The following is a 23,628-nucleotide window of genomic DNA, read 5'->3' on the forward strand; positions in this document are numbered from 1 at the left end:
ATAAACAACTATTTCCATGCTAACATGCTAAACTAAGATGTTGAACAAGGTAAAACATGTCTACGAAACATCAACATGCTAGTATCGTCAGCAGTGAGTATGCTGATGTTGGCATCTTGATCAAAGCATCACTGTACCTAAATGCAGCTTCACACAGCCATTAATATGGCTGTAGATGCTTAGTTTTGTTATTACAGGCTTTGGCTGTTTTGCTAAGAGACGTACACACGTTAACTCAGAAATACTAAAAACAGTTGTGTAGTTGCTAATTGACTAAAAAATCAGATTGTGTGTGTGTTTGTGCTCTTGCATCTGGGTGGGTGTCATTATCTCACAACTACCTCAACAACATATATATGGAGCTTGAGGGTTTGACACGTTGTTTTGCTGACTTTGTCCATCCAGGACTACCACCACAGGCTGGTTTTTGTGACAGAGAGGGAGCGGTTTGAGGTTCCAGTCCGTGCCATTGGGCCACGTGCCATTCTTGACTTTCCTGATGAGTTCCATTTACCCGTCTGTCCTGTGAAAGCCTCCACAGAGAAGACTCACCTAGTCCGCAACATAGGAAACAGCAAGGCTAAGTTCACGCTACACACACAGAGGTGAGAGTCAGACCAGGATAGGCTTATGTCTACTGTGTCTCAGTGATTTAACATATTTTACTATAGAGTAACACGTGTAAGTTATACAGTTACGTACTAACTGAGAATCAGTTTCTTTGATTCCATCCTATGAAATTCCATTCTATTTTGTTCTTTTCCAGGCCTTTCTCAGTGACGCCCTCCTCTGGTACTCTTGATGTAGGTGAGAGCATGCAGGTAACTGTCGATTTCAACCCGATGACCACCGGAGACCACAGCCATGACCTGATTCTGCACTACCACACTGGTGAGAAATATTCAGGCCTCTGAAAAGAAACAAAACTGTAAGCAAGCTAGTGACACAAAAAACAAGCAACTGGTGACTAATAGGAATTTATGACCATAGCTTATGATAAAGGTCGTGTAAATCAAGTCATTTCTCAGTATCCCAGAGCTCTAGTGCAATATTCATAGCTATTCTAATCTTTTTATAATAAGAATGACCTTGTTGCACTTGCAGAGTTTCTCATCAGGTGTGTTATTTCTCCATCTATGCATATTTCAGAAACTAATTTCTAGTGTACTTTAAATGCCTCCATAGAAGAGAGGCGGTGAGTTTTCAGATATTCTCTCTTATTTTACAGAAAGTGTTTCTCAAACTGTCGTCCTATCCTGTTGTAAAACACTTTGTCACACATTTTGGATTTCATCTGACGTCATCAAAATCCAACAACTGTAACACACAAATATGCACACGCAAACACGAACCCCCACAGTGAGAGTTCAAACTACAGTGTTGCCTCAACATTGTACATCGTCTCATTATATCTGTTATGGCCTGGCACACAACAAACACGAAACAAACACACACACACTCACGGGTGGAAGTGGAGATTTTATACAGAAATCTACAAAAAAGGAGTTTGCATAATCAGCATTGTCAAATGGGGTGGAACTAAAAGGATGAATGTGTTTACTGTAATCACTGAGGTAAACACTATAATGAGATTCTCTTTCTGCAGCAATGGTGACCCTGAAGCAGAACGGGACTGCTGAACAGGGCCCACCATCGAGACACACACACACACACACACACACACACACACATATAAACAAAACTATGGTTACTGTAATTTCCTTCGTGCAGCTCAGGGTTTGGTGATAATGGCTGGTAGACAGGCATTCACTTTAGTCTGATGAGAAGCTAGTTTGTTTCATTTTGTCTTTTAAATATTGTTGCGTGTGTGTATTTCACTGTGCCTCTGTCACATATGCAGTCCTTATCTGTGTTTTCCATCCACAGACTTGTCTGTAGCAACCCAGCACAAATGAACTCCCCAAGCTTGTTCAATGAAATTTAAATCCAACATGTTGCGTGTACAACTGTATTTGCTCGTGTGAATGTGGCTGGGTTTGGATTCAGAATGATCATTTAACCTTGGATGTAGCAGATGAGTAGATACTAATGAGGTACTTTGGAGCTTGTGTGTGTGTGTGTTTTGTGTCTACTTGGGGCCAAGAAGTCAAAGGTGACATAAGTAATGGTAATGAGAGGAGAATCTACAGCATCCTTTGGGAATTGGGCTGCAAACATAGTGGGGATGTAGCCCGTGATGGCGTGGTGTATTGTATTTACTGCTCAGTGCAGCTTTCTCTGAGGGCCTGTTATCTCTCTTCTCCTCTCTCTGCTCTGATTTCTTCTCAAATTACATCTTAATGGGCATATACTAACCCACCACTATCTCAGTGTCTCTGGATGTCTCTGCATAGTACAGTGTTGTATTTGAAAACTGGACTGACTGACTACACCTTTTGCAAATCATTGCTCAAAGCTTGATTATTTGCATATTTGCAAACAAAAACAGGTGACTGGCACTGCTGATACAGTAGCGATACTGACAGAAAATGTCAGTTTAGGTATCTCCTTTGATCATAAAATTTAGCAGTAAATATTGCCATTCCATGGAAAAAAAAGGAATACCATCATAGTAATGAATAACTTGACCAAACTGCTTCTTGTGTATTAGTTTATATTCATGTATTTGGTTTGTTCTACTCTAGAGACTAACCAGCTAGCCCTGACCTGTCCCTTGTTTGTCTGTGTCTCAACTACATGCTACATTTCACAATCTCTCTTAGCTGTCTTACTGTAATGAATAAACAAATTAAACGCATAAAATGCCCAGAAACGAAATAGTCTGACACCTGTTTTCCTTATTAAACAGAAAACAACAACCGTGCACCTTTAGAAATCAAGTTTCTCTTTTACCGAACTAAGAAAATCTGGGAGGCTGCTGAGCCTGGTTCCAGTGTCTGCAGCGTAAACACCAACAGTCCTCCGGTGCTCTGAGCTCTTGGTCGGGATAGAATCCAGTCAGCGATTAGGGCCTCTAGCTAAATGGGTAACTGAGCAAAGAAGCAGCTAGTCACTACAGGCAAAGACAGCCACAGCAAAGAGTGTGGTGAGCAGCAGTTAGCAGTTACATAGGAGATATGGTTCCCCCTATTTAGTTGGAGCAACCTTCAACAGGTTGTATTTTACACATTGTGCCTTTAATGAATCATTCATCATTAATCATCAATCATTAACATTTATGTTATGTGAAAGCATTGCTTGATAAATGCTTCTCTTAAAGGCCACTGATTGTGCTATCAATGTTTCCAAATTTGTGTTTTTGTGATAAATATGCTCATTTATGATAGTCTTGTTAACAGATACCAACTACTATACTGTACTGTTGTTTTACACTGAGTGGTCACAGGTTTTTTTAAGGTAGCCTCAATAACATGCACAATTAGCCAGACTTACCATCAAAGGCAAACGACGAAGCTTTTGACTTTTCTTGTCAACACACGAGGGGATCAATTAGAGGTAAAAGGAAGAAGTTGCTGGAAAACATCAGTGCACTGGAAGAGGTGATTTAACTGGGGCTTAGTGTGTTGAATTGCTTTTTTTTTTTTTTTTTTTGCTTCAATTCACCCCTTTTTGAACACCCTACATGAATTTGGTGAATGGTATAATAAAACTGTTTTTTTTTATCACTCTGATGCATTGCAAACATTTAATGATAAGTTAAAAGCAGAAGGTTTCAATGCAAAACCTCAACTTACAGTAATTTGGCGCACTAGACCAAACTACACTAGATGTGCACTAGACCAGTGCACACTGTGGTTTGTTTTGATTAGAAAAGAGCAATTAGTCTCACACTTCATATGCACTCCGAACTCAAAATTGCTAGCTGAAAATATTAATAGCAATTGTGTCTGGCTAGGTTGATTAACAAAGAGGATGCTTCAATCAGAACCAAATCAGCCTTACTCCTGACCCAAGCCAGCCACATCAAAGTCTTCTCTAAAGCTAATTTCAGCTACACAGCTCCATAAAAGTTTTCTCAGTAGAAAATTCCCATGGTGGTGAACAAATACAGTAGAGCAGCTGTGTACCATGCAGGAAAACGGACTTCGCTCTTGTTAGCTATGCATCACTTGGGTGGATATTCCACAGTGCCCCACCCCCATTTTTACTGTGAAACACTGTGTGTGTTTGAATGTGAGTGAACATGAGGGAAAATTCAGTAGCATGCTGATACGACAGTCATTGTGTTATCAGTAGTAGTCCTGAAAGTCTACCACGGCAAAGTCACCTTGTGAAAAAACTGCCTGTTTATGATTGGATCATGGTGGATAAGAGCTGAAGTGTTCTGGCTTTGTATTCATATTCATTCATTTTGAGTTTATCATTTAATTTATTGTGATGCCATTTCCCAGAGCAGAGACAGATCCGATAAAATATTTCTGTATTGCTCTTTAATGATGATTGTTTGGGTACAAAACTTCAGGATCTATAGAAAACATCTCTTTGTGGATGAGCTTTTTTTTTTTTTTTTTTCCAAGGACTGGAAAAGTTTTTTGCTTTTTTTTTCACCTGTGTGTGTGACCTTGAAGGAGCAGAGGTGCTGTGTGGCTGCATAAACAGGCAGGCCTACTGAAGGAGTGCCAACAGTAGTGGCGCTCAGCAGCATTAAGCTTTTATAATGGGAGGGCCAGGCCAGGTCCAGAACACCACTTACAGCCCATCAAGAGACTGTCATTTTTAATTTAGCACCTTTCCCTGTCTCTCACACGCTCATGTATGTTTCAGGTCAGCATGCTGCAAAAGGTTTTACCCTACTGAGGGCCCATTGGAGACCTCAGCATAAGCTTGCTGATGTAGCCTGTGTGTGTTAGTATGTCGTGTGTCATTAGCATGTACACCACAGTACTTGATGCAGGTACCCACTGCATTTTTATTTCCCATTGTCAGTAAAAAGCCAGTGCAGCTTTCAAGAATAACAGTTTACTCAGATAGCTTGTTTTCCATCATGGTGTGTAAGAAAATCCTTGTTTTGTCTTAAAAGTGAGTAGACTCTGTGCTGCCCCAGTAACCCCCCCTCCCTCCAACACACAAACCCCTCTTCTCTGTCACTGCTGCTGATTTAAATGAAAAGACAGACAGCTCTTAGGGAGCACTGAGGCATCTGCTTTGACAGGGCTATAGCACCAAGGGGACTTCAGCACAACAGCCTTTTACAAAAGCAACACACACACAAACACACACACACACACACACACACACACACACACACACACACACACACACACACACACAGCAAGCAGCTGCACATAAAGAAGCACAAGCACATAAAATGTAAGTACGAGCATGTGCGTCCACACACACACTGCAGAGCTGCTGTTTGTGCCATAATCAAAGGTAGCTGGGGGGTGGGGGTGGGGGGGTGTTGAGGAGTTCTCACTGTGTACATAGAGAAATTATGAGAAGAGAAAGCGAGCGGGGGGGAGATGGGTTGGTGGACAGTGATGATGAAAGCTTAGCAATAAGCTGCAGCTCTCCCTGCCTGTCAACTGCTGTCATAGCACACGGATGCTGGGAGATAATTGCTTTTCTCGCTGCATTCCCCAATTCTTCTTTCTCTCTCCCTCATTTCCTTCTATCACTCATCCTCTTTCCTCTATGTTTTCTTTTCTCTCCTCTTCTCTTGTCTGATGATATCTCACAGCTTGGTAGTGTTTCTCACAGACTGAAAGCAAAGACCTGGCCTTCCTGTGAAACTGTGCCAGGTTTTTTGTGTCCCCTCTTTCTGCCTTTGGGTACAGGGTGAAAATCTAATTGATAACTGGCGTGTGGGAAGCAAACACAGGCACTCCTTGAATTCTAAGGTGTTCTCACTGCAGGGCATGCATGGTCATTGTATAGATTGAACCAGCCCTCATTCTTCACGGTCTGGTTTGTTTTTCCCTGAACCAGAACTGGGTTCAGTTTATTGTCAATGCATTTAAAAGCCAAATAAGTGAAATGGGAGAGTTTTGCTACTTCTGAGGCTTTCATGTTTCTCAGAAACGAGGTATCTCAGGCCCTAATTAATCACTTCTGCTCACTTGTGTTCAATCCAAGGCAGAGATGGATTAAAAGCTCTCCTATGCAGGCAGCACTGAGCGGGACTTGAAACCTAATGGGATGGCTTATCTTATGAAAATTCAACACATTCAACACTTATTATTGTGGAAGATAAACCTCCAGGAAACAGTCTGTGGTATTGTCTTACTCTCTTCTTTGGAGTAGTCACTTGTTTGCCTGAATCCCTTTCTCTTGATTTTTTCTTTGATGGGGTGTAGGTTCTTATGAAGTGTAGTGTCCTCATTGATTTGCTTGTCTGCTGTTAATGGGCTGCTTTCCTGAGAAAAAAGATTGTTAGTCACTGCTGGACTGGCCTCATCAAGTGAAGGTTGAATGAAACAAACAAAATGAAATTAGAGTTGATTTCTTGATTGCTTTTATTCATAATTAGTTTTTGAGTGATTTAAAGAAAATGCTTTTGATCAAACAGTTTAAGTACATTTCAGTTGTTGGCTGTGGGTCATTGTTAGACAAGTTCTATTCATGCTCCACCTGTAAGAAAGGAAAGTCATAGCAGCAGCTGTTATAGTTTTTCTCAGTCATACATGTCTATGTCTGTATGGGTTTCAAAGTACAGAACTGGCAAGATAGAACCTTTTTTAAAGATAATTGATATAAAGAAATGACACATTTGTGTGACTGATATCCATTTTCAAAAATCCAAGCAAGGACAGAAAGTATTAAATATCTCCAATTCCAATTCCAGCCATTCCCCAAACAACCAGAAACAAACAGCTAAATAAACAAGCTGCTGTTTGTTTGCATGTTTTTCATGTGTATGCATGAGGTTCACATTGAAACTAAATAAACAATCATGACTCATAATCAAACAGAAATAAATGTCAGCTTTTGTTGCTAAAACACCAAAGGTTAGCTTGTAAAAAGCTTATACATGTATTTGTAATTTATTTCAGAAGCTGTAAACAATGTTAACAGTAGTCTGACTCACAGAAAGTAGGCTGTTGGTATAAGCCTGCTACTGGCCCACTACTTCAGTCATCTGTGTGTTACTATTTTGCAAGAGCACTGTTGCTGCATCCTGGGCTCACTGCCGCCCAACTGTGATTAGTTTAAAGAAAAACAAAGAAGCCAGAGCACCGTACCAGAATGATAATGGGTTCAGCCAGACCTTTCTCCAGCACTGACACAGCACTAAAACCCAGTTTGAATATAGGTTTGGTTATGCAAGACTACATTAACAGTAGCTATTAAAACACTCATTGATTGCAGACAGAAGTTCAGAGCCCTGTAGTTACAGTAGTTTGCCTTACGTTTCTACATTTTAAGAAGAATCTGCTGTTGGTTTCTTTGCTGTAGGTTGGAGTGGAACTGCAGCCAATGCAGCTTTGCAACTTGACGATAAGTGCTGTTCTTCGTTTTGGGTACTTTGTGTCAATGACACCACGTCCTTGTTTATTTAAACACTGTTGGACTCACATCCCTGGAAGTGCACTGTTGCCATTTCAGACCTCAAAATTTTTGCACTGTCAAAGCAGAGTCAAGTTTCTAATCCTCGGTGAAGAGCAGGATTTCACTCACCATCCTGCAGAGCGACCATCAGTCCCTCCAGTCATTCGTTCAACAGACCTGCACTCCTGCAGAGTAGTTGTAACTTGTAACTCATTCCATTCAGTTGTACACTCGGCCAACATGGGAAAATAAGATTAGAAGCAAAAAGTAATTAATGGCAGGTCTCCATGACAGTATTGGCTAGAGACAAGCCTCGAGAAGCACAACAATCACAATGAAATTAAATTCCAACTGAGTGCACTGAGATTCAATGCTTGTAAATAAGAAAATCCCCCATGTCACTTTGATCTCAGTTTTCATTTCTAGTAATTGTATTGACCATTGTATCTGTGTTTTACTCTTGTTAGGGACATGTTTTATTAAAGAAATGATGACCCATGGAAACCTTGTAGCATTCAGAGCCCAGACAACCCAGAAATCAGACATCCCCTTATGTTGTATCCAGCAGAGTTCACTGTGTGTCTTTGGTATGACTTAAGTTGCATATTTGTCTTTATTTGAAAAATGTAACTTTTACAGGTATACAAATACATATTAATCTGAGGATAAGCAATGTGTTTCTACACACTAAAGCTCCAGTCCATCTGATTTGAATGTAAACAAACACTCACTAAATTTACATAAGCCTTGTTCTCGGTGGCTTTATACAAAACATGTTTTGCACCTTATTTTTGCTGCTGGTTATTGTTGCTTGATGGGTGCACACTGTCATGGTGGCACCTTGTTCCTACCGCTGAGACTCAGTAGATGTCCTATTAACCATTGAGGACATTGTCTCTTGTGGATTGTGGTTTTGAAACTTTATTGCAGGGAATCAGAGCTTGAAATGGTATTGTGTTGTGCTGGGAAATAACACTTTGCTTAAGTCTACTACATTATAGTTTAAACCTTTCATATTTATTTCAGCATGATGTATTTCACATTACTCCAGCTCCAGCTTTGGCAGCATCATAAAGTAAGTTGTTTCGCATGCCAGGTTTCGAGGATATCTTGAGAGCCGTTTAATCTTGATGCGGCTTTTGATTCAGATCCAGTCTTTCAACGCGAGACTTTGTGGTGTGTCCTTGACTCCACAGTGAATGTCTCCTCTATCCACTGCCCACATTAGGCCTGAGACTCCCAGAGGAGCGGCAGGGGCTGCTTACTGGATAGAATGTTGTTGTGCTGGCCAGCACCCTGGTGTGTATTTAAGTGTCTCTCTCCCATGCAATGATGCCATTAGGGCAATGCTTTAATTAAGAACTTGCTCCAAGTCAGCTTGCTTGTTAAATAAGCAGTAAAAACAAAACTATCTCGGTCCTTTTGCAGCCATGAGATAAAGAGAAGAGTAAAGAGGTGAGTTATAACATAGAATCACACAACTGTTACATTTAAGTCTGTAGAATAATGGCTCCCACTTTGTCACATGACAACTAAATCACCAGACATGCATACAGTATATTGCATGTCTGGTGATTGTCATGTCATAACAAGGCTCTGTTCATTGAAAGCAAAATAACAAGGCGCATTCAGATGCCCCATTTGTACATGAAATTTGTTTTGCTAGCCTGGTTCCAGGCTTCTGAATTAGTGCCAACATCTCAGACGTTCTCTTTGATTCAGTTCTAAAGTTAAATGTTTAAATAATGTGAAATAAATAAATGCAGATTTATCAGGCTACTGATTTGTGGCTTTAGGGTATTACATAGACTGTTTGATGTTGTTGTCTGTGCTGCCGCAGTATAAATAGTTAATATGTGCCCTTTGTCCCAAGTTAAATCTGTTCCCATGTGGACGAGACGACATAGTGGATGTGCATATATATTAAGAGCAGTGGGTCAGTCAGGATTAGAGAGAGGTCTCACCATTTCAACACGCATTCTTCATATGTCTTTACAAATATATGAGGAAAACTTTGTCTCCTCACTCAACTGCTTCTGCCTTTTTCTGCTGTTTTTGTCTGTCTTCTGCTTAGGTGAAAATGTGCACATCAGCTTGTATGGGGCTTGTGAGGAACTGAATGTCCAGCTTGAGCCTGACTCTGTCCAGTTGAAGAAGACTTACATTTCCCTGTCCACCGTACACACGGTGTCACTCACCAACAGAAGTGATATCCCTCTCCAGTACTGTTGGACGACGTGGTCCAGCCTGAAAGAGGAGGCACTGAGCTTATTGAGGTGCTTATGTAGACACAAGAATGATTTAACGTGGTTTTGATAAGGTTTTTTTTAGATGTGTATAAACGGTATATACTCCCTCTCTCCCTCTTGCTGTGCATACATGTAGAAAGTCAAATTACCTGCTGTGTTTTCTTGTCTTTACCACAGTATGTGTTGCCAGAAATAGCTCAGGTGTCCATCACTTTCTTTATGTCTGCAACTCTTTGTTCTTCTCTCTGTCTCTTTTCTCTCTCTAACTCTCCATCATGTCTCTCTTTGTTTTTTTGCCTTTCATCCTCCCGTCCCTCCTCGCTTTCTCAAGGGAGAGCTCAGTGCTCCAGCAGAAGGAGGCAGGGGAGAGAGAACAGTTGCTTTTTCAGTGTGAGGCCAACCCGACAGCCATCCATCACCTACCGTTGCTATCCAGAGCTGTGCAGGAACGCAGAAGCCAGGCCGTGCAGGACCACCGCCTGGCCCTCTCACACGGCTGCTTAACTGTGGAACCAGCGGTGGGTTTTTCTGTGTCTGTGCTATATCATCTCCCTCTTGCCCAGTATCTCTCGACCAACTAATTGTTGGTACACACCCTACCAATGGATTTTCTAGTTTCGCTCCTCCTTAAGACTGTGCTGCAGAGATCATATCATCTCTGATGTGATGTGTCTGAATCATGTAATACTTTTATTAATACAAAAGGGGAAACATACCTACAGTATATACAGCCTGCTCTGAGCTCAGAGGGATTCAGTAGCTTGTCCACTTCAGCAGGTTGGATGTTTGGAACAAGGTCCTTAGGTTGAAAGGCACTTTTCCCTACATGCGATGCCACCTATGCTGCCTTTTGGCTATAAGGCAGAAATGAGAATCTGTTTGGATTCCGCAATAAGATCAGATCTGTGATAAGGTCTGTCACAAAGAGTTAAGATTCGGCTCTGTGGTTCGCATCTACATCTAGTCTGACTCAATGACAGGAGGGTCACCGCCTGGGCCCTTTCTGCCCAGGGACCTTCAGGTAGCCTGACCTGTTCTGACACCGCCTTCCCTTTTTTCTGCCAGTGTCTGCTCTGCTCAACTCAGCCAGGTTCCCTGGTCAGAGTGGGAGAGGAGAGAGAGAAAGTGCAGGGGAGAGCGAGCAAACAGTCTGTAGGCCAGTCACAACACAAACTTTGAGAGGGCATTTGAGATAAATGGTCAGCAGTCAACACAAACATATACCCACCCACCCATGCACACACATAGTCACACACAGGTATTAGTAGATGTCATAGACAGATAGTGTGTGTGCAGGGTTTGGGTGAGTAAAAGAACCAATCAACTGTCACATTGTTCACTACACTGAAATGAATCCAATTGAACTTCCATCCAAAAAACATAAACTCTAAATGGTTCTCAAATGGATCTGAATTTTCTGTGTGAGAGACTATGCATTTACATGTGTGCCTGTCTGCGTTATATCCCTTAAGTAAAACCACAATTTGCTTTTCTTGTCTTTACATGGTTCAGGAAGGTGAAATATGGCCCAACCTTACTGCACAGTTTGTTATTGTCTTCAAGCCAGAGGAGGCCAAACTGTACCAACAAACCATATACTGTGATGTCACAGGTCAGTGCCTATTTAGAAAATACAACACTCATTAACGTTTCACATGCAAAAGCACAGTATTGTATATAGGCTATCTGTACAATACAGCAACAACCAAACAATGTCTGGTTTTTAGCCACGCTACCACCATGGCGCTTGGGAGGACGGTCTCAGTCAGTCAGACACATGGTGCAGACATTGACGTACCCCTCAGGATGAAATGTAATCACTTTGGTGATTCCTTAACTTTTCATCTAGTGCCACCATCAGGTCAAACTTTAAATGTGTCTAGTTTTTTATGTCCAGTAAACATCACAGGCACAGACATAATCTTTAAGAGCAGCAGGGTAGAGAGTGGAGGTTTTTAGACCATTACCACATTGAAGACCTTAACCTAGGTCAAGTACCAATTAGCTTCCACAATTCTTTCCGGCTCAAATGTGTGTAGCTCAGATGTGGTTTTTGTCCATTTTATCTGTGGTCACAGTCCCAAACACATAAAATCAAATATGAGTAGGGAAGCAAGTTCCAATCACAACTGGTCATTTAAAATCCATTTTACCGAAAGATGTGAAACACGCTCATCTGGATTCAGACACAGTATATGAGATAGCAGGCCCAATCGGGGTCAGAGGTCTTAAACAGTGTATAAATGATATGATGACTTTCCAAAGTTATCTTTACAGTGATAGAATGAGGGTGCTTTTAGTGTTGAGTAAGGGTGTGATTTGGGATCCAATTATGACTAACTGCAGTTTAGACTGAAGGTAATGCTAAGAATATGTATTAAGGCTAATATTTACACAAATTTTATAGTGACACTTAACACATGATATGACTTGTTTCTTCAACTGAAACCATCTTAAAACCAGAGGATAACTCTTTTCTTTTATTTGTTTTCAGGTGATTGTTTTAACAACTTCAAGCAGACTGTACACTCCCGCTGTAAATCAATAGCTTTGGCTTTCTCATAAAAGATTTTCCTTCCCTCAGTGGGCTGGTGCAGACAAAGGTTAGACAGACAAGTCTGGCTAGCAAGCCACGTCTGTCTGTTTGTTTATTGTCAGAGGACAGCTCTTCTCAACCGCGTCTCTTTTATGTTCCCCTTCTCCTTCACTGTATGATATCCACAATCAAACTTGGTTGAAGTTTCACCAACCCCGAAATCTTCCTAAATGCTTAAACCACTGGACGATTTAATGCCACTTGATCTGATGTTCATTTTAGGCAATGCAGTGTTGAGGCCCAGTGGTAGTAAAAGGCTGTTGTGAAATTTGCATGTGGCCGTCATGTGTGTCTTCTGAGCCGGAGGCCAGATTTACATTAATTTCCATGTTTTCTGAGGCAGGTGACGAACTGACCAGGCAGGGTCAGTAACAGCCGGACTGGAGGCTACTGTACCCTGATTCCTGACTGTCCAAACGCTTCAAAAGCTTACTAAGCAAAACTGAAGGGTAGACCTCTCATGCTCTTTAATAAGGTCACAGAGAGAGAAGTAGAAAGAGGCTGCGGCAAAGTGAACGTTTAGCATGTATTTAGACATTTTGTATTTGGACTAACTTTTGATTCAGCACCTGAAACTATAGGAACATAAAAACAACATTCCCAGTTCACCTGCATGAAATCTTTTTCTCTCTAAACATTGAATTGTCACTTTCTATATAATTGTGCTGTTACATCTCTGATCTTCTTGTTTCATTTCCTCTGACCATACAGTATACTCTAACTTTGTTATGAATCTCTTCCTGTGTCTGTCTCTGCCTGCACACAGGCCGTGAATCTCGGTTACCTCTCGCAATAAAGGGTGAGGGCGTGGGACCTAAACTCCAGCTGAACTATAATCTGATGAACATGAAAAATGTGTTCATCGGTGACAAAGACTGTTATGAGGTAAGAAAGGTTAAGCCAAAGTAGACAGTTGTGTCCTTTCAGAAGATGATCAGTGAGGACATGCTTGTAATGTGGTGAGCTTGATGTGCACGTTTATGACGAAAACTGTGGATCTGAATGTTGTAAACAGCTTATGCGTGGCATCCTCTCCCCACCTTTTATAGTAAGGCTTTTCATCTAATTCAGGCTGCTAAAAAAGCTAATTATAGAAATTATGAAACACACAAAAAAACAAGCCATGACAGCTATACAGTGGGTGAGTGCCTGTAAAATAAATTATGTATACTAATTATAGAAATAACATGCACATTAGCTCTTTATCAGTGACTGTCACTAAAAAAGATATGTGTTGTAAGTATGAACAATGTACTGAAGTTACATTTGCTGTTTACATCATCCTTATGTGGTGTCTGTTCTTGTAAATAAGACTAAACTACAAGTTGAAATTAATTAAACAGTTCAAATTTCCAACATTAAGCACAACACATACATTCCTCTCATTTACTGTTGTAATAAGTTCATTATTCATTCATTCATTCATTCAATGTTTTCTGCAAAATAAAATGAAAGGCTTTCGGAGCACTATTTGCTTTGTTACCTTTCTCTTAAAGCCGAACTCAAATGGATAATGTTACAAAACATAAATGCAGTACATGCCTATGACTTGATGATTGATGGTGGGGCTCATACGAGAAAAGCATGACTTGAGGATTGAATGAGTGGATCCCTCTTTTTGTCCAGGTGCAGCTGTCCAACAGAGGACTGATTGATGCCCCTTTCAGGATGTCAAGCCCCGACACCACTTTTGGCCGCTGTTTCTCTATAAGTCCTGAGGAAGGTGTTGTTCCCTCTGGGGCCTGCCAGATTGTAGAAGTCACCTTCCATAGTCGCATCTTGGGAACTTTCTCTGAGGATTTGCTGCTAACTGTCACAGGACAGCCTGAACCACTTACCTTGACCTTCAGGTGAAGTTGGCAAGTGTAGTAACTTGGGACATTCATATTATCACAGCACATATAAAAACTCAGCCCTTAAAAGTAGTTGCAGTGTTAATGATTAAAATATCATTTTCCACTCCACTCACACTACTTATTTTAGATATCCCTTCAATTTGCTGTTGTTGTTTCAAACTTTTCTCAAGGCTTGTGTCCTTCTCTTCTCTTTCAGGGGTTGTGTCATTGGTCCCACATTTCACTTCAATGTTTCAGAGTTCAACTTTGGGGATGTAGCCTTTGGTGAGTTACCTTTTTACTTAGTTTATCTGGCCTTATTCATTTTTAAGTTGGTGTATAACATATATTATACTGTAAATATAGAATATATATGATACTTCCATTCATCTTGGCGCTCTTTCTTTCTGTCTTTATTACTCATTGCAGGTTTCCCAAGAACATTGATTTGTTCCCTCTTCAACACCTCCTATGTGCCTATGACCTTTGCCCTGCGTGTCCTTGGTGACGGGTTGGCTTCTCCCAGTGTAACTTGGGACAAACAGTTGTCTGATATGTCCAGAAATGATTGGCAAGTCAGTGATACAGCAAGAGACCTTCATTCACGGCCTGTTGAGTTCACCATCAGTCCTGCTGTGGGCTCTGTGCTTTCCATGTCCGATGTTACCATTAAGGTACTGTAAATATATCATCATTTCAACTAATTTTGCTCTCCTAGCAGCATACTACAGTGTCACAATGAGAGTGAGCTGGTGGACCCAAATGCAGGAGACTGCAGGCGGACAGGATCAAATGCTGAACTCTTAATTGAAAATAACATAAACTGAGACAGCAGGCAAATAAAACCAGTGACTCAACAAAGACTTAACTGAAAACTGGACTAAAATATCCTAAACTGATGAGGGGATGAGGTGCAGGTGGAGAGATGGGGAGAGAAGCTCGGGTGAGAGAAATGTTGTACTTGAAACAGTAGAACAGGTAAGGAGTTGATTGCCTGGGGAAATGCTAGGAACAGGGCAGGGCTAACAGGGCTGACAGTGGGCAAGTGGAGAGAAAGTTGGGAGGGAAAGGTAAGCTGGATAGGAGCACAGGAGGGAAACACAGTGTTAACAGACAACAAAAACCCAGAAAACAACAAAACCCGACAAGACTGTGACAGGACCATGACAGTATGTTTCTGTAAAAATATACCCATGTTTTCAGCTTTAATCATTAAGTGTTGCTGCACAGCAGATAAGCATTGCATTGCCCCAATTAAGATTGCATGATTTTTTTTAGAATGAAACATCTAGTTGGTAGTATTACCAATATATTTTAAAAAATTGTCGAAGCTTAACTTGCCCTTAAAACAAACTTGTAATCTTTCCTCTGTAGGAAGACTCTACTCAGTAGTGTTGATTTAATCTTCTGCCTGGCAGATTCTATATGTAACAAGCTAGAGGGTAATGCCCACTATAGTCAGTTTCAGTATAGTTGACTGAAAAAAGGGTATATTAAAGGAACAGTTTGACATTTGAGAAAATTGCTTTCTTGCTGAGAGTTAGATGAGAAGGTCAATACCATTCTCATGTCTCTGCATTAACTGTTGTATTAGAGAATGAGTTGATCAGTTTAGCAAGACTTAAAGTAGGAGGAAACAGCCAGCCTGGCTCTATCCAAAGCTAACCACATTTTCCTACCAGCACCTCTGGAGTCTTGTCTTCACCGTGAGGTTGGTAGGGAAACAGCAGAGTCTCCAGGGAGTCACTATTCCTACCAAGAATTTTTTTTTTTTTTTTGCATAAACTAATGAGATTTAAATGTCTCAATTAGTGAGCGTTTGAGGCACAGGTAGGTGGATTTTATTTGTTTGACAGAGCCAGGCTAGCTGTTTCCCTTTTATTCGCGTTTTTATGTGAAACTGCCTCCTGGCTCCAGCTTTGTATTCAGCATGTATACTGTATACTGTACAGACATCTGAGTGGTATCAATCTTCTCAAATGTACTTTCTGCAAGACAGCAGATTAACACATTTTTTCACAGGTGTTGATGTGAGTTATGCTGACTATTGTATAGTTTGAACCCTCTGTGGTCTCTTACTGTGCACAACCATTCAGCAGTTTGGAGTCACCTGTTACGTTACATTGATGTTTTTGTTCTTTCCTTCAGTAATGGCTAAAAACAGTACAATTCATATTATTTATTTACACTTGATGTAGTTTTTTGGCCACAAAAGAATGACAATTAATTGATGAAAACTTCCTTTAAAAAACTGATAAACCTGATTCAGAGGATACTGTTGTGACCATATTTTCCCCCAAAATACCCCTTGACCCTAGATCATAATTGAACCACAGTGGTGCTTGCAGTTGGGCTATAAATCAGTAGTCTCCTCTTTGTTTAGATTAAATAAGTTTAAAGTGTGATTTACATTTTTTGCAGACTCTTCATACAAAATAACACCTGTATGTAAAGAGGACTTTCTGCAAGCTAAAAGCATTAAAGACCATTCAAAAACATAAAGTAATCAACCCAGCCATCTGACATCTAACAAATCAAGCAATTCCAAACTTTTGAGTGATGGTTGACAAAATGTGCATTGTACATACAGGTGACGCTGTGCGCCAACACAGTTAAGAGTTACAGGCTGGCGCTGGCAGTGGATGTTGAGGGTGTCGGGGATGAGATCATGACTCTACCTATCAATGCCAGGTCAGACTCATTTACACATGTGAACATACTCACACTCTGTAATATGCAAACATGCTCAAACACACTCATATATCAGTTGAAGTTAGTTCTGTGGCATCTCGTAAGTTGCAACAAAATACTAAGAGTTAGGTCTGCCTTTGCCCATCAAGGACATAAACAGATTATTGGGTCACTGTATTTTTTCTCTTGCGCCATAACACTGTTTGATCTTTTCCATTTTGAGAAGATGCTTCATGAAAAATGAATGAATGAAAATGAATCATCATCCCTCTGTCCTAGTAAGATGGAATATCATCTCTGAGTGTTATGTATGAAAATATATTTTTGTGTCACAAGGTGCCATAAAACAGCAGAGTTTCATCTTGCTTTTTACAAACTCCTATCACCCTGTCTCTTAAAGCAAAGTCCCTTTTTTGTGGCAGTAACCTCTGCTGTGCTTCTGACTGTCGTTGTGAATGTGTTCCATTGAACTTCCATACATGTGTCGACATGTCACTGGAGTACGTGTTAAATATTCAGAATGTAATTTGCATGATAATGCATTCGACTGTCACCTGCACCATCAGTCATAACAGGGCTATGGTATCTGACTTCCTCACGGCAATCACTGTCGTTGTGAATTTATGAATCACTTCTAATTAATAGACTGCAGTTTTTGTGTGATGCAAAGCAATTACTTTTGTGCTGTTAATAGGTGTGTTGTTCCTGATATTGTGGTGGAGACTCCAGTGTTGGACTTTCAAAGGTGTTTCCTCAATCACCCCTATGAACAGCATGTGCGGCTAATCAACTCCAGCACTCAGCCAGCCTGCTATGGCGTGCTTGATCAGGTTAAGTAGATAATTGCAGTTGATGGTTTATGCGTGTGTATGAAGTATGTAGCAGGGTACTCACAGAATAGTGAGTTACACAAGCACAAAAACCTATCAAGGCCAATGCATGCATTAAAACAATGGCTTATTTCCACTTCAATACAGCAGAATTTATGTATTAGAGGTAGTGGTGTAGTGGTTAAGGTATAGCCCAGTGTTTAGGGGAAAAAACCCTATTTACTGCAGATCATTACATGAGAAGATCGGCATTATTCCTGGGTCGTTAGTTTAGTTTAGCATAAAGACTGGAAACTTGTGGACACAGCTTGCCTGGCTATGACAAAACATATATCTCGATTATTGTACAAAGACACATTAACTGTTAACCATATCCAATTGATTTGACAAAACCCGAATGCTAGTGCCTTATTTTAGCTTTTACTGAACAATGAAATGCATTTTTACAAGGAACCACACCTTTGGATTTTGACCGCCATCATTGAAAGCACACTAGGAAGGCATCTTTCAATAGATACTATGAAAGGGAGGAATCATTAAAGTAAGAAAATTAGAGTCAAAATAATCAGATCCTGGCTTAATATCTGCATGAACATACCAACTACTAGTACAAATGGCCAACACTGAAATCAATAAAAGATCAATAAAAACAAATTAATTCTAAGACTGTCTGTTTTTTAGTTGTGAACCCATATGTACAATAGATGCTGGTTCAGTATGTAACAAAATCTGTCTGTGTCACCTTCAGTATTGGTGGTAACGTCTTACTTTTGCACATTACTTTTGTAATATATTACTGTAACACATTACAGAAGTAACTTTCCCTGGTAATGAAATAATATAACGCGTTGCTAACAACACTCCAGTAATATTGTTACATTTAACATATCTTTCTACTGCCTTCAATTAAGCAGCAGCTAACAACGATGTCAGCTTTTGCTAAGATAAATATGTTTATTCAGTGCCTTACTGTAATATAAGAGTGACACACTGTGTAACACTAGTTGCACCTCTGCAGTTATTCTGTTGAAAGTAACACAAAAGTAGTGTAATCAATAACACATTACTCCACACAGACAGTAATACTGTAAAGTAGCATGTAACATTCAAATGACAGAAACTGGAAATATGTAGCATATAACATTTTGAAAGTAACTTACCCAACATTCATCACCTTTTTTAGGAAAATGAGGAGAGTCCATCATTATATTGTGGCAGTTCTATACCCAGGGGAGTGATTCTTCCTCATAGTTCTGAGGAGATTCCCGTGTTTCTGCTGGCCAAGGCCATTGGAAGGCTGCATCACACTCTACGCATTGCTGTGTTCGGCAGCATCCAGCCACCCTTGGTCAGTGGAGGTCTATGTGTGCACTTCTGAGTGTGAATATTTGTGCTGCTACAGAATACTGTGTGCTTGTTGGTGTAATTGTTTGTCTTTGTGTTTTTTGTCTGAATACAGCTGAAGTGTTTTTCTCTAAATTAGTCGATGTATGCTCTTTAATCCACCTCTTTTTCTGTTCTGTTCCAGGAGGTGGTCTTGTCATGTACTGGGCAGGGACCAATAGTCCACGTTCAGAGCCCACAGCTGGACTTTGGCAGGATCCAGGTTCTGACGGACTGTACTCGAGTCCTGCACCTGTCAAACCAGTCACCTGTTGCAGCCCAGTTTACTGCTTGCATGGTACAAACACACACACGACACAAACTCACACCAGCCATACCATAAATAAATGAATAAATGAAACACTTGTGACATCCATTAGATTTGAGATGAACAAGGCAAAATTTACATGCCCTGAGATGTGGTAGGATGTTATAGTCCAGGAGCATACAGTAATGGTTTTAGTTGCCAGGTCAATTTTAACCCTACCCCATGAGAATACATGAATTTCCTCTGAGGGAAATAGATTGGCATTCTTTGGTCATCTTTCAATGAAGAAATACTCTCTAGTTCTGATGTAACTGATGTTATAGCAGCATTTATTCTACTCATGTGAGAAAATGCGGCCCTACAACATACAGTAATTGGTTGGGAAACAGTTAGAGTTAGAATAACCAAAGATGATCTATAACAAAAGATGTGGTATGAAATGGTTTACACCTCCTGTCTCCTAAAAGTGGGTGCACTTGTCTCTCCCTCTCATCCCCATTGTGCATTTAAAGCACTAATGTGCTACTGATGGACTGTTGCCTGTCCATGTCAAAACCAAACAACACAAGACACTGCACAAATGTAATGTTTGGTTGTGTTTTGTTGCTCCTTTTTATCTGCGAGCTTAATACTCAGTGATACTACAATATCCAGATCCAGAGTGTGTTGCTGAGGCAGAGACAGGTCATCAGAAAAATTCATTTGTCCAATATTTACTTTGGTGAGTATGGGGCAAAAGAATTGGTCATAATCTATGCTCACGTTCGCTTCTCCTATTGGAGTGAAGAGATTCAAGACCTGCTGCTCGTCTTCTCAAAAGGCATGAGGCGAAACCCATGTGACACAAAGGAAAAAATACAGTGTTTCATTTCTGAACTGTTTCTGGGATAAACATCAGTCCAGAGTTAGGACCTGACCTACACACATGCACGGCACTGATCGGGCAGGATGCACAGACTGGATAGTGACAGGCCACAAGAGCATAATTTGATGCCGGGCAAGATGAATTGTGTCATCTCATGATCTTGAGAATCCAGCTGCCTCGCACCATAAACCTTTTCTAGGGGTGTTGTCCAAGAGTCCAAAAAATCTTTCCTTTTCTTAAACACTTTTCCTTGTCCTCAGTGGAAAACTTTATGAGGTCAAGGAAAAATGTGAGGGAACATTCATAAGGACTTATGCTGCATTCCAGACAGGTCAGAACTCAAAAATATCCAGCCTACTAGAAAATTAAAATGGAACGCTACTCAAAGTCAGAGGTCTGATTTGTAAACTCAGGGTAAATCTATCTACCTCGACATCATGAAGACGTAAGAAATTATGCGACAGTGAATGTTGTAGACATGTTTCAAAGATGGACTACTAAAAGCGGATCTTAGATATTTTGCCCTGTGTGTTCTTACTGCATTGTGTCTCACAACATTTTTATAACAAAACTCTAACCCTGAACCAGTAAATGGATTGTATTTGCATACGGCTTTTCTGGTCTGAAGACCACTCAAAGCGCTGTTACAAGAGTCACCTGCTCATTACGAGCTATATCCACTCACGCTGATAGCACAGCATCGGGGGCATTACCCAAAGATCCAAGGATACTTTGGCATGTGGATGACTGCAGGTTTCCCCCAGAGGTTAAAGGTGGGCTTGTCCGGGATTTGAACCCGGGACCTCTCGCACCCTAAGCGAGAATCATACCCCTAGACCAACAAGCCAACTGGGTGTACTGTCCCTTGTGTGCGTCTGGCAGCCACTCAAGCTATGGTGTCTGTGTTTGTTTGTTTGGTCAGTGTTTGTTTCAGTCCCAGAATCCTCGAATCCGCATTAATCAGCTCCTTAGATGCCAGTACTGTTGGCGCACTCAATAGTTGATGTTGGTTTTGACTGTCCACCATGTAAGATCTAGGTCTTACCTGGTCTCGTCCATTGTTGATCATTGTCCAGTTTCATGAGAACACTGTCTCCTGGGTTCAGCAAAGGTAGATTCCTCACCCTGTTCCTGCAGTTGCAGTGGTATACTTGCCTCTGCTTGACGGGACTGCATCTGCTTGTTGAATTCGACCCTGTCTGGCTAGATTGAAACTAAGTTCTCAGACAGGCTGAGTAAAGTTGTCTGAATTTTCTGACCCATCAGCAGCTCTGCAGGACTGACTCCCTTATTGCTTACTAGCGCTTTTGAAATACCGTTCTGTGCAAAGATGGCTGTTAGCTTTTCTATGCTTTAGCTACTGGTTGGCACAGGTAGGTGTTGGAGCTCTAAGTGCCTGGAGCCCCATAGAGGACTGCCTCTTCTATTCACACAGACCTACACCTGCTTTTTACCATGGTCTGGAAGGTAATACAGTTGGCATTAGTGGCTCTTTGCGTGAGTGAGCAGATCTGGACTTCCCTGTACTCTCTGTTTAACTGGGAGGCTTTGTTTGCATGCTTGCAACTTAAACTCCTCCATAGGATTGAGAGGGAGAGAGAGAAATAATGTGGATGAATGAGAGAGAGAAGGAGTGTGAGAATATGGACAGAAGTGTCTGTGATATAAAAACTTTGATCATGAAACCTAATGTTACATTAAGTGTATAAACTCCACTGCAGACTGGAGTCTCTGTTAACTGTGACAATCAGACAGATAGATCTGTGTTTAGGCTTCGCTTGTCTCCTCTATGAAACCTCTGTATCCGCACTGCCCTGCATTATTATTAACTATGATGAACTGGTGGTAGGTCACATGTTTAGCCCACATTCAGTCCATCCTGTCTATTTCTCTTTATCTCCTTGCAAATCTCATGCATTAGGTCACTGTTGTTGACTATGTAGTTGTAGTTGTAGGCCAACAAATCTACCTCTCTACATGTCATCATTCTTCAGTTTCAATCATGTTGAATTGAAAATGTTGTCTGCCTGACAAAATCTCATATCCCTTTTTCTTGAAAGACTGACTGTATTATGATCAGTATGCTGATTTTGATTTGATTTTGCGTCTATGCTAACAGCTAAATAACCACAACACAGGTCAGTATACACCTTGAAATGTTGACTTGACTGTGCTTTGAAGCTGTAATGGCTGATACAGGCTGTGGATGTCTAATGTGACATGGCGATCGTTTGAATGACAGAATGATGTGTCACTTTAAATGTGGCTGCTGCAAGGCATCGTGGAACAGCATTAACTCCTTTCCTTTCATAAAGGATGGCCCAGTGCATCTTGTGCTAAACGAGGTTAGACAGGAAGCACTGAAGCACCTTTCCTTTCCATTTAGAGCATTCAAACAGCTCTGATCACGGGATCATTTCACTCACTTAGGAACCTTCCTAAGCAAAAATGATTATTCGACTGCAACCCAAGTGTCATAATGATTCTAAAGATTGAATCATTATGTCCCACTTATTTTTATTTATCATGCTTACTCAGTGTAAATGAAACCTTCTCACTCTGTCCATCACCTTATCAGTGTTGCCTGATATTCACTGAGAACCAACTTGTGACTGGAACTATGCCTTAATGCTTCCTAAGGTTGCATAGACACGACTGTGCACGCACACAAATTCAAACTAACACACAGGCAACCCCAGTGTAACCGCAGTTGTGTGACCCTGTCCTCTCCTCTGAGGTAGAGTTGAGGGAAGGAGTTTCCCCCTGCACTCTCAAGAATCAATCGATGTAGATTCTCCTAGAATTTCATAGAATCTTGCTCAGTAGGCTGGCAGAGTCACACAAATAGACCTGATGACTGAAGATTGCAGAGATATTGTGGAAGGTATCTACACTTGCTTGTCATCTAAGTGACCATCTGTGAGAAATTAATCCATCCTTCATCCAACCTAGACTTCTTAAATTATTTTACATAGTATCAAATATATCTCGGTTGCCAGAGTGTGTAAGGTGAAGAATAGACTAGTGTCGAAGCACTGTAGTTTAAGCATAAACATATTTATGTTTGCATAGCGAACCCTTTACCCAACTGATTCTTCAGTAAAAAATGGAAACAACATAACAGTAAGTACATATATATATATGATGTGGACAAAAATAAAATTTCTTGAAAAATCAGATGTTATTTTTGTCTTAATTGGGGTGTGACCAGAAATATGAGCCACATAATATTAACATTACAATACACTGAAGTTGTGCTGTAAAGTGTTTGGTAGAAGAATTAGTTGTGTAAACTCTTAAGCACCGGTGCAGGATTTAGTCAGGTTGATGTGCTGGTGATTGTTGTACAGCATACAGCTCAGATTTAGATTCTAAGCCCGTCTGACTTGTGCTGCATTCACAAGCAATCAATGCTAATCAAGCTGGGGGATGCAGGAGGTTTGATGTGATTATTGAGATTCC

The 23,628-nt window shown here is 40.7% G+C and overlaps 1 protein-coding gene and 1 non-coding gene across 2 annotated transcripts in view; one reads left to right on the forward strand and one right to left on the reverse strand.

Moving 5' to 3' along the window:
- The window catches only part of hydin (HYDIN axonemal central pair apparatus protein), an 82,098-nt gene that overhangs the window by 4,617 nt on the left and 53,853 nt on the right, over positions 1-23,628 (forward strand). Inside the window, exons 5-17 of the mRNA XM_076732516.1 lie at positions 406-605; positions 767-891; positions 9,524-9,725; positions 10,030-10,216; positions 11,211-11,310; positions 13,061-13,179; positions 13,921-14,144; positions 14,347-14,414; positions 14,559-14,803; positions 16,720-16,820; positions 17,515-17,650; positions 18,834-18,998; positions 19,179-19,331. Of these exons, the coding sequence (XP_076588631.1) occupies positions 406-605; positions 767-891; positions 9,524-9,725; positions 10,030-10,216; positions 11,211-11,310; positions 13,061-13,179; positions 13,921-14,144; positions 14,347-14,414; positions 14,559-14,803; positions 16,720-16,820; positions 17,515-17,650; positions 18,834-18,998; positions 19,179-19,331 (2,025 nt within the window). The remainder of the gene's footprint in view (positions 1-405; positions 606-766; positions 892-9,523; positions 9,726-10,029; positions 10,217-11,210; positions 11,311-13,060; positions 13,180-13,920; positions 14,145-14,346; positions 14,415-14,558; positions 14,804-16,719; positions 16,821-17,514; positions 17,651-18,833; positions 18,999-19,178; positions 19,332-23,628) is intronic.
- trnap-agg (transfer RNA proline (anticodon AGG)) lies at positions 20,942-21,013 on the reverse strand. The gene has a single exon. It is a non-coding gene; the product is annotated as a tRNA-Pro (tRNA).

The sequence above is a fragment of the Chaetodon auriga genome, chromosome 6, assembly GCF_051107435.1.
Source record: "Chaetodon auriga isolate fChaAug3 chromosome 6, fChaAug3.hap1, whole genome shotgun sequence".
In the NCBI taxonomy this organism is placed as follows: domain Eukaryota; kingdom Metazoa; phylum Chordata; class Actinopteri; order Chaetodontiformes; family Chaetodontidae; genus Chaetodon; species Chaetodon auriga.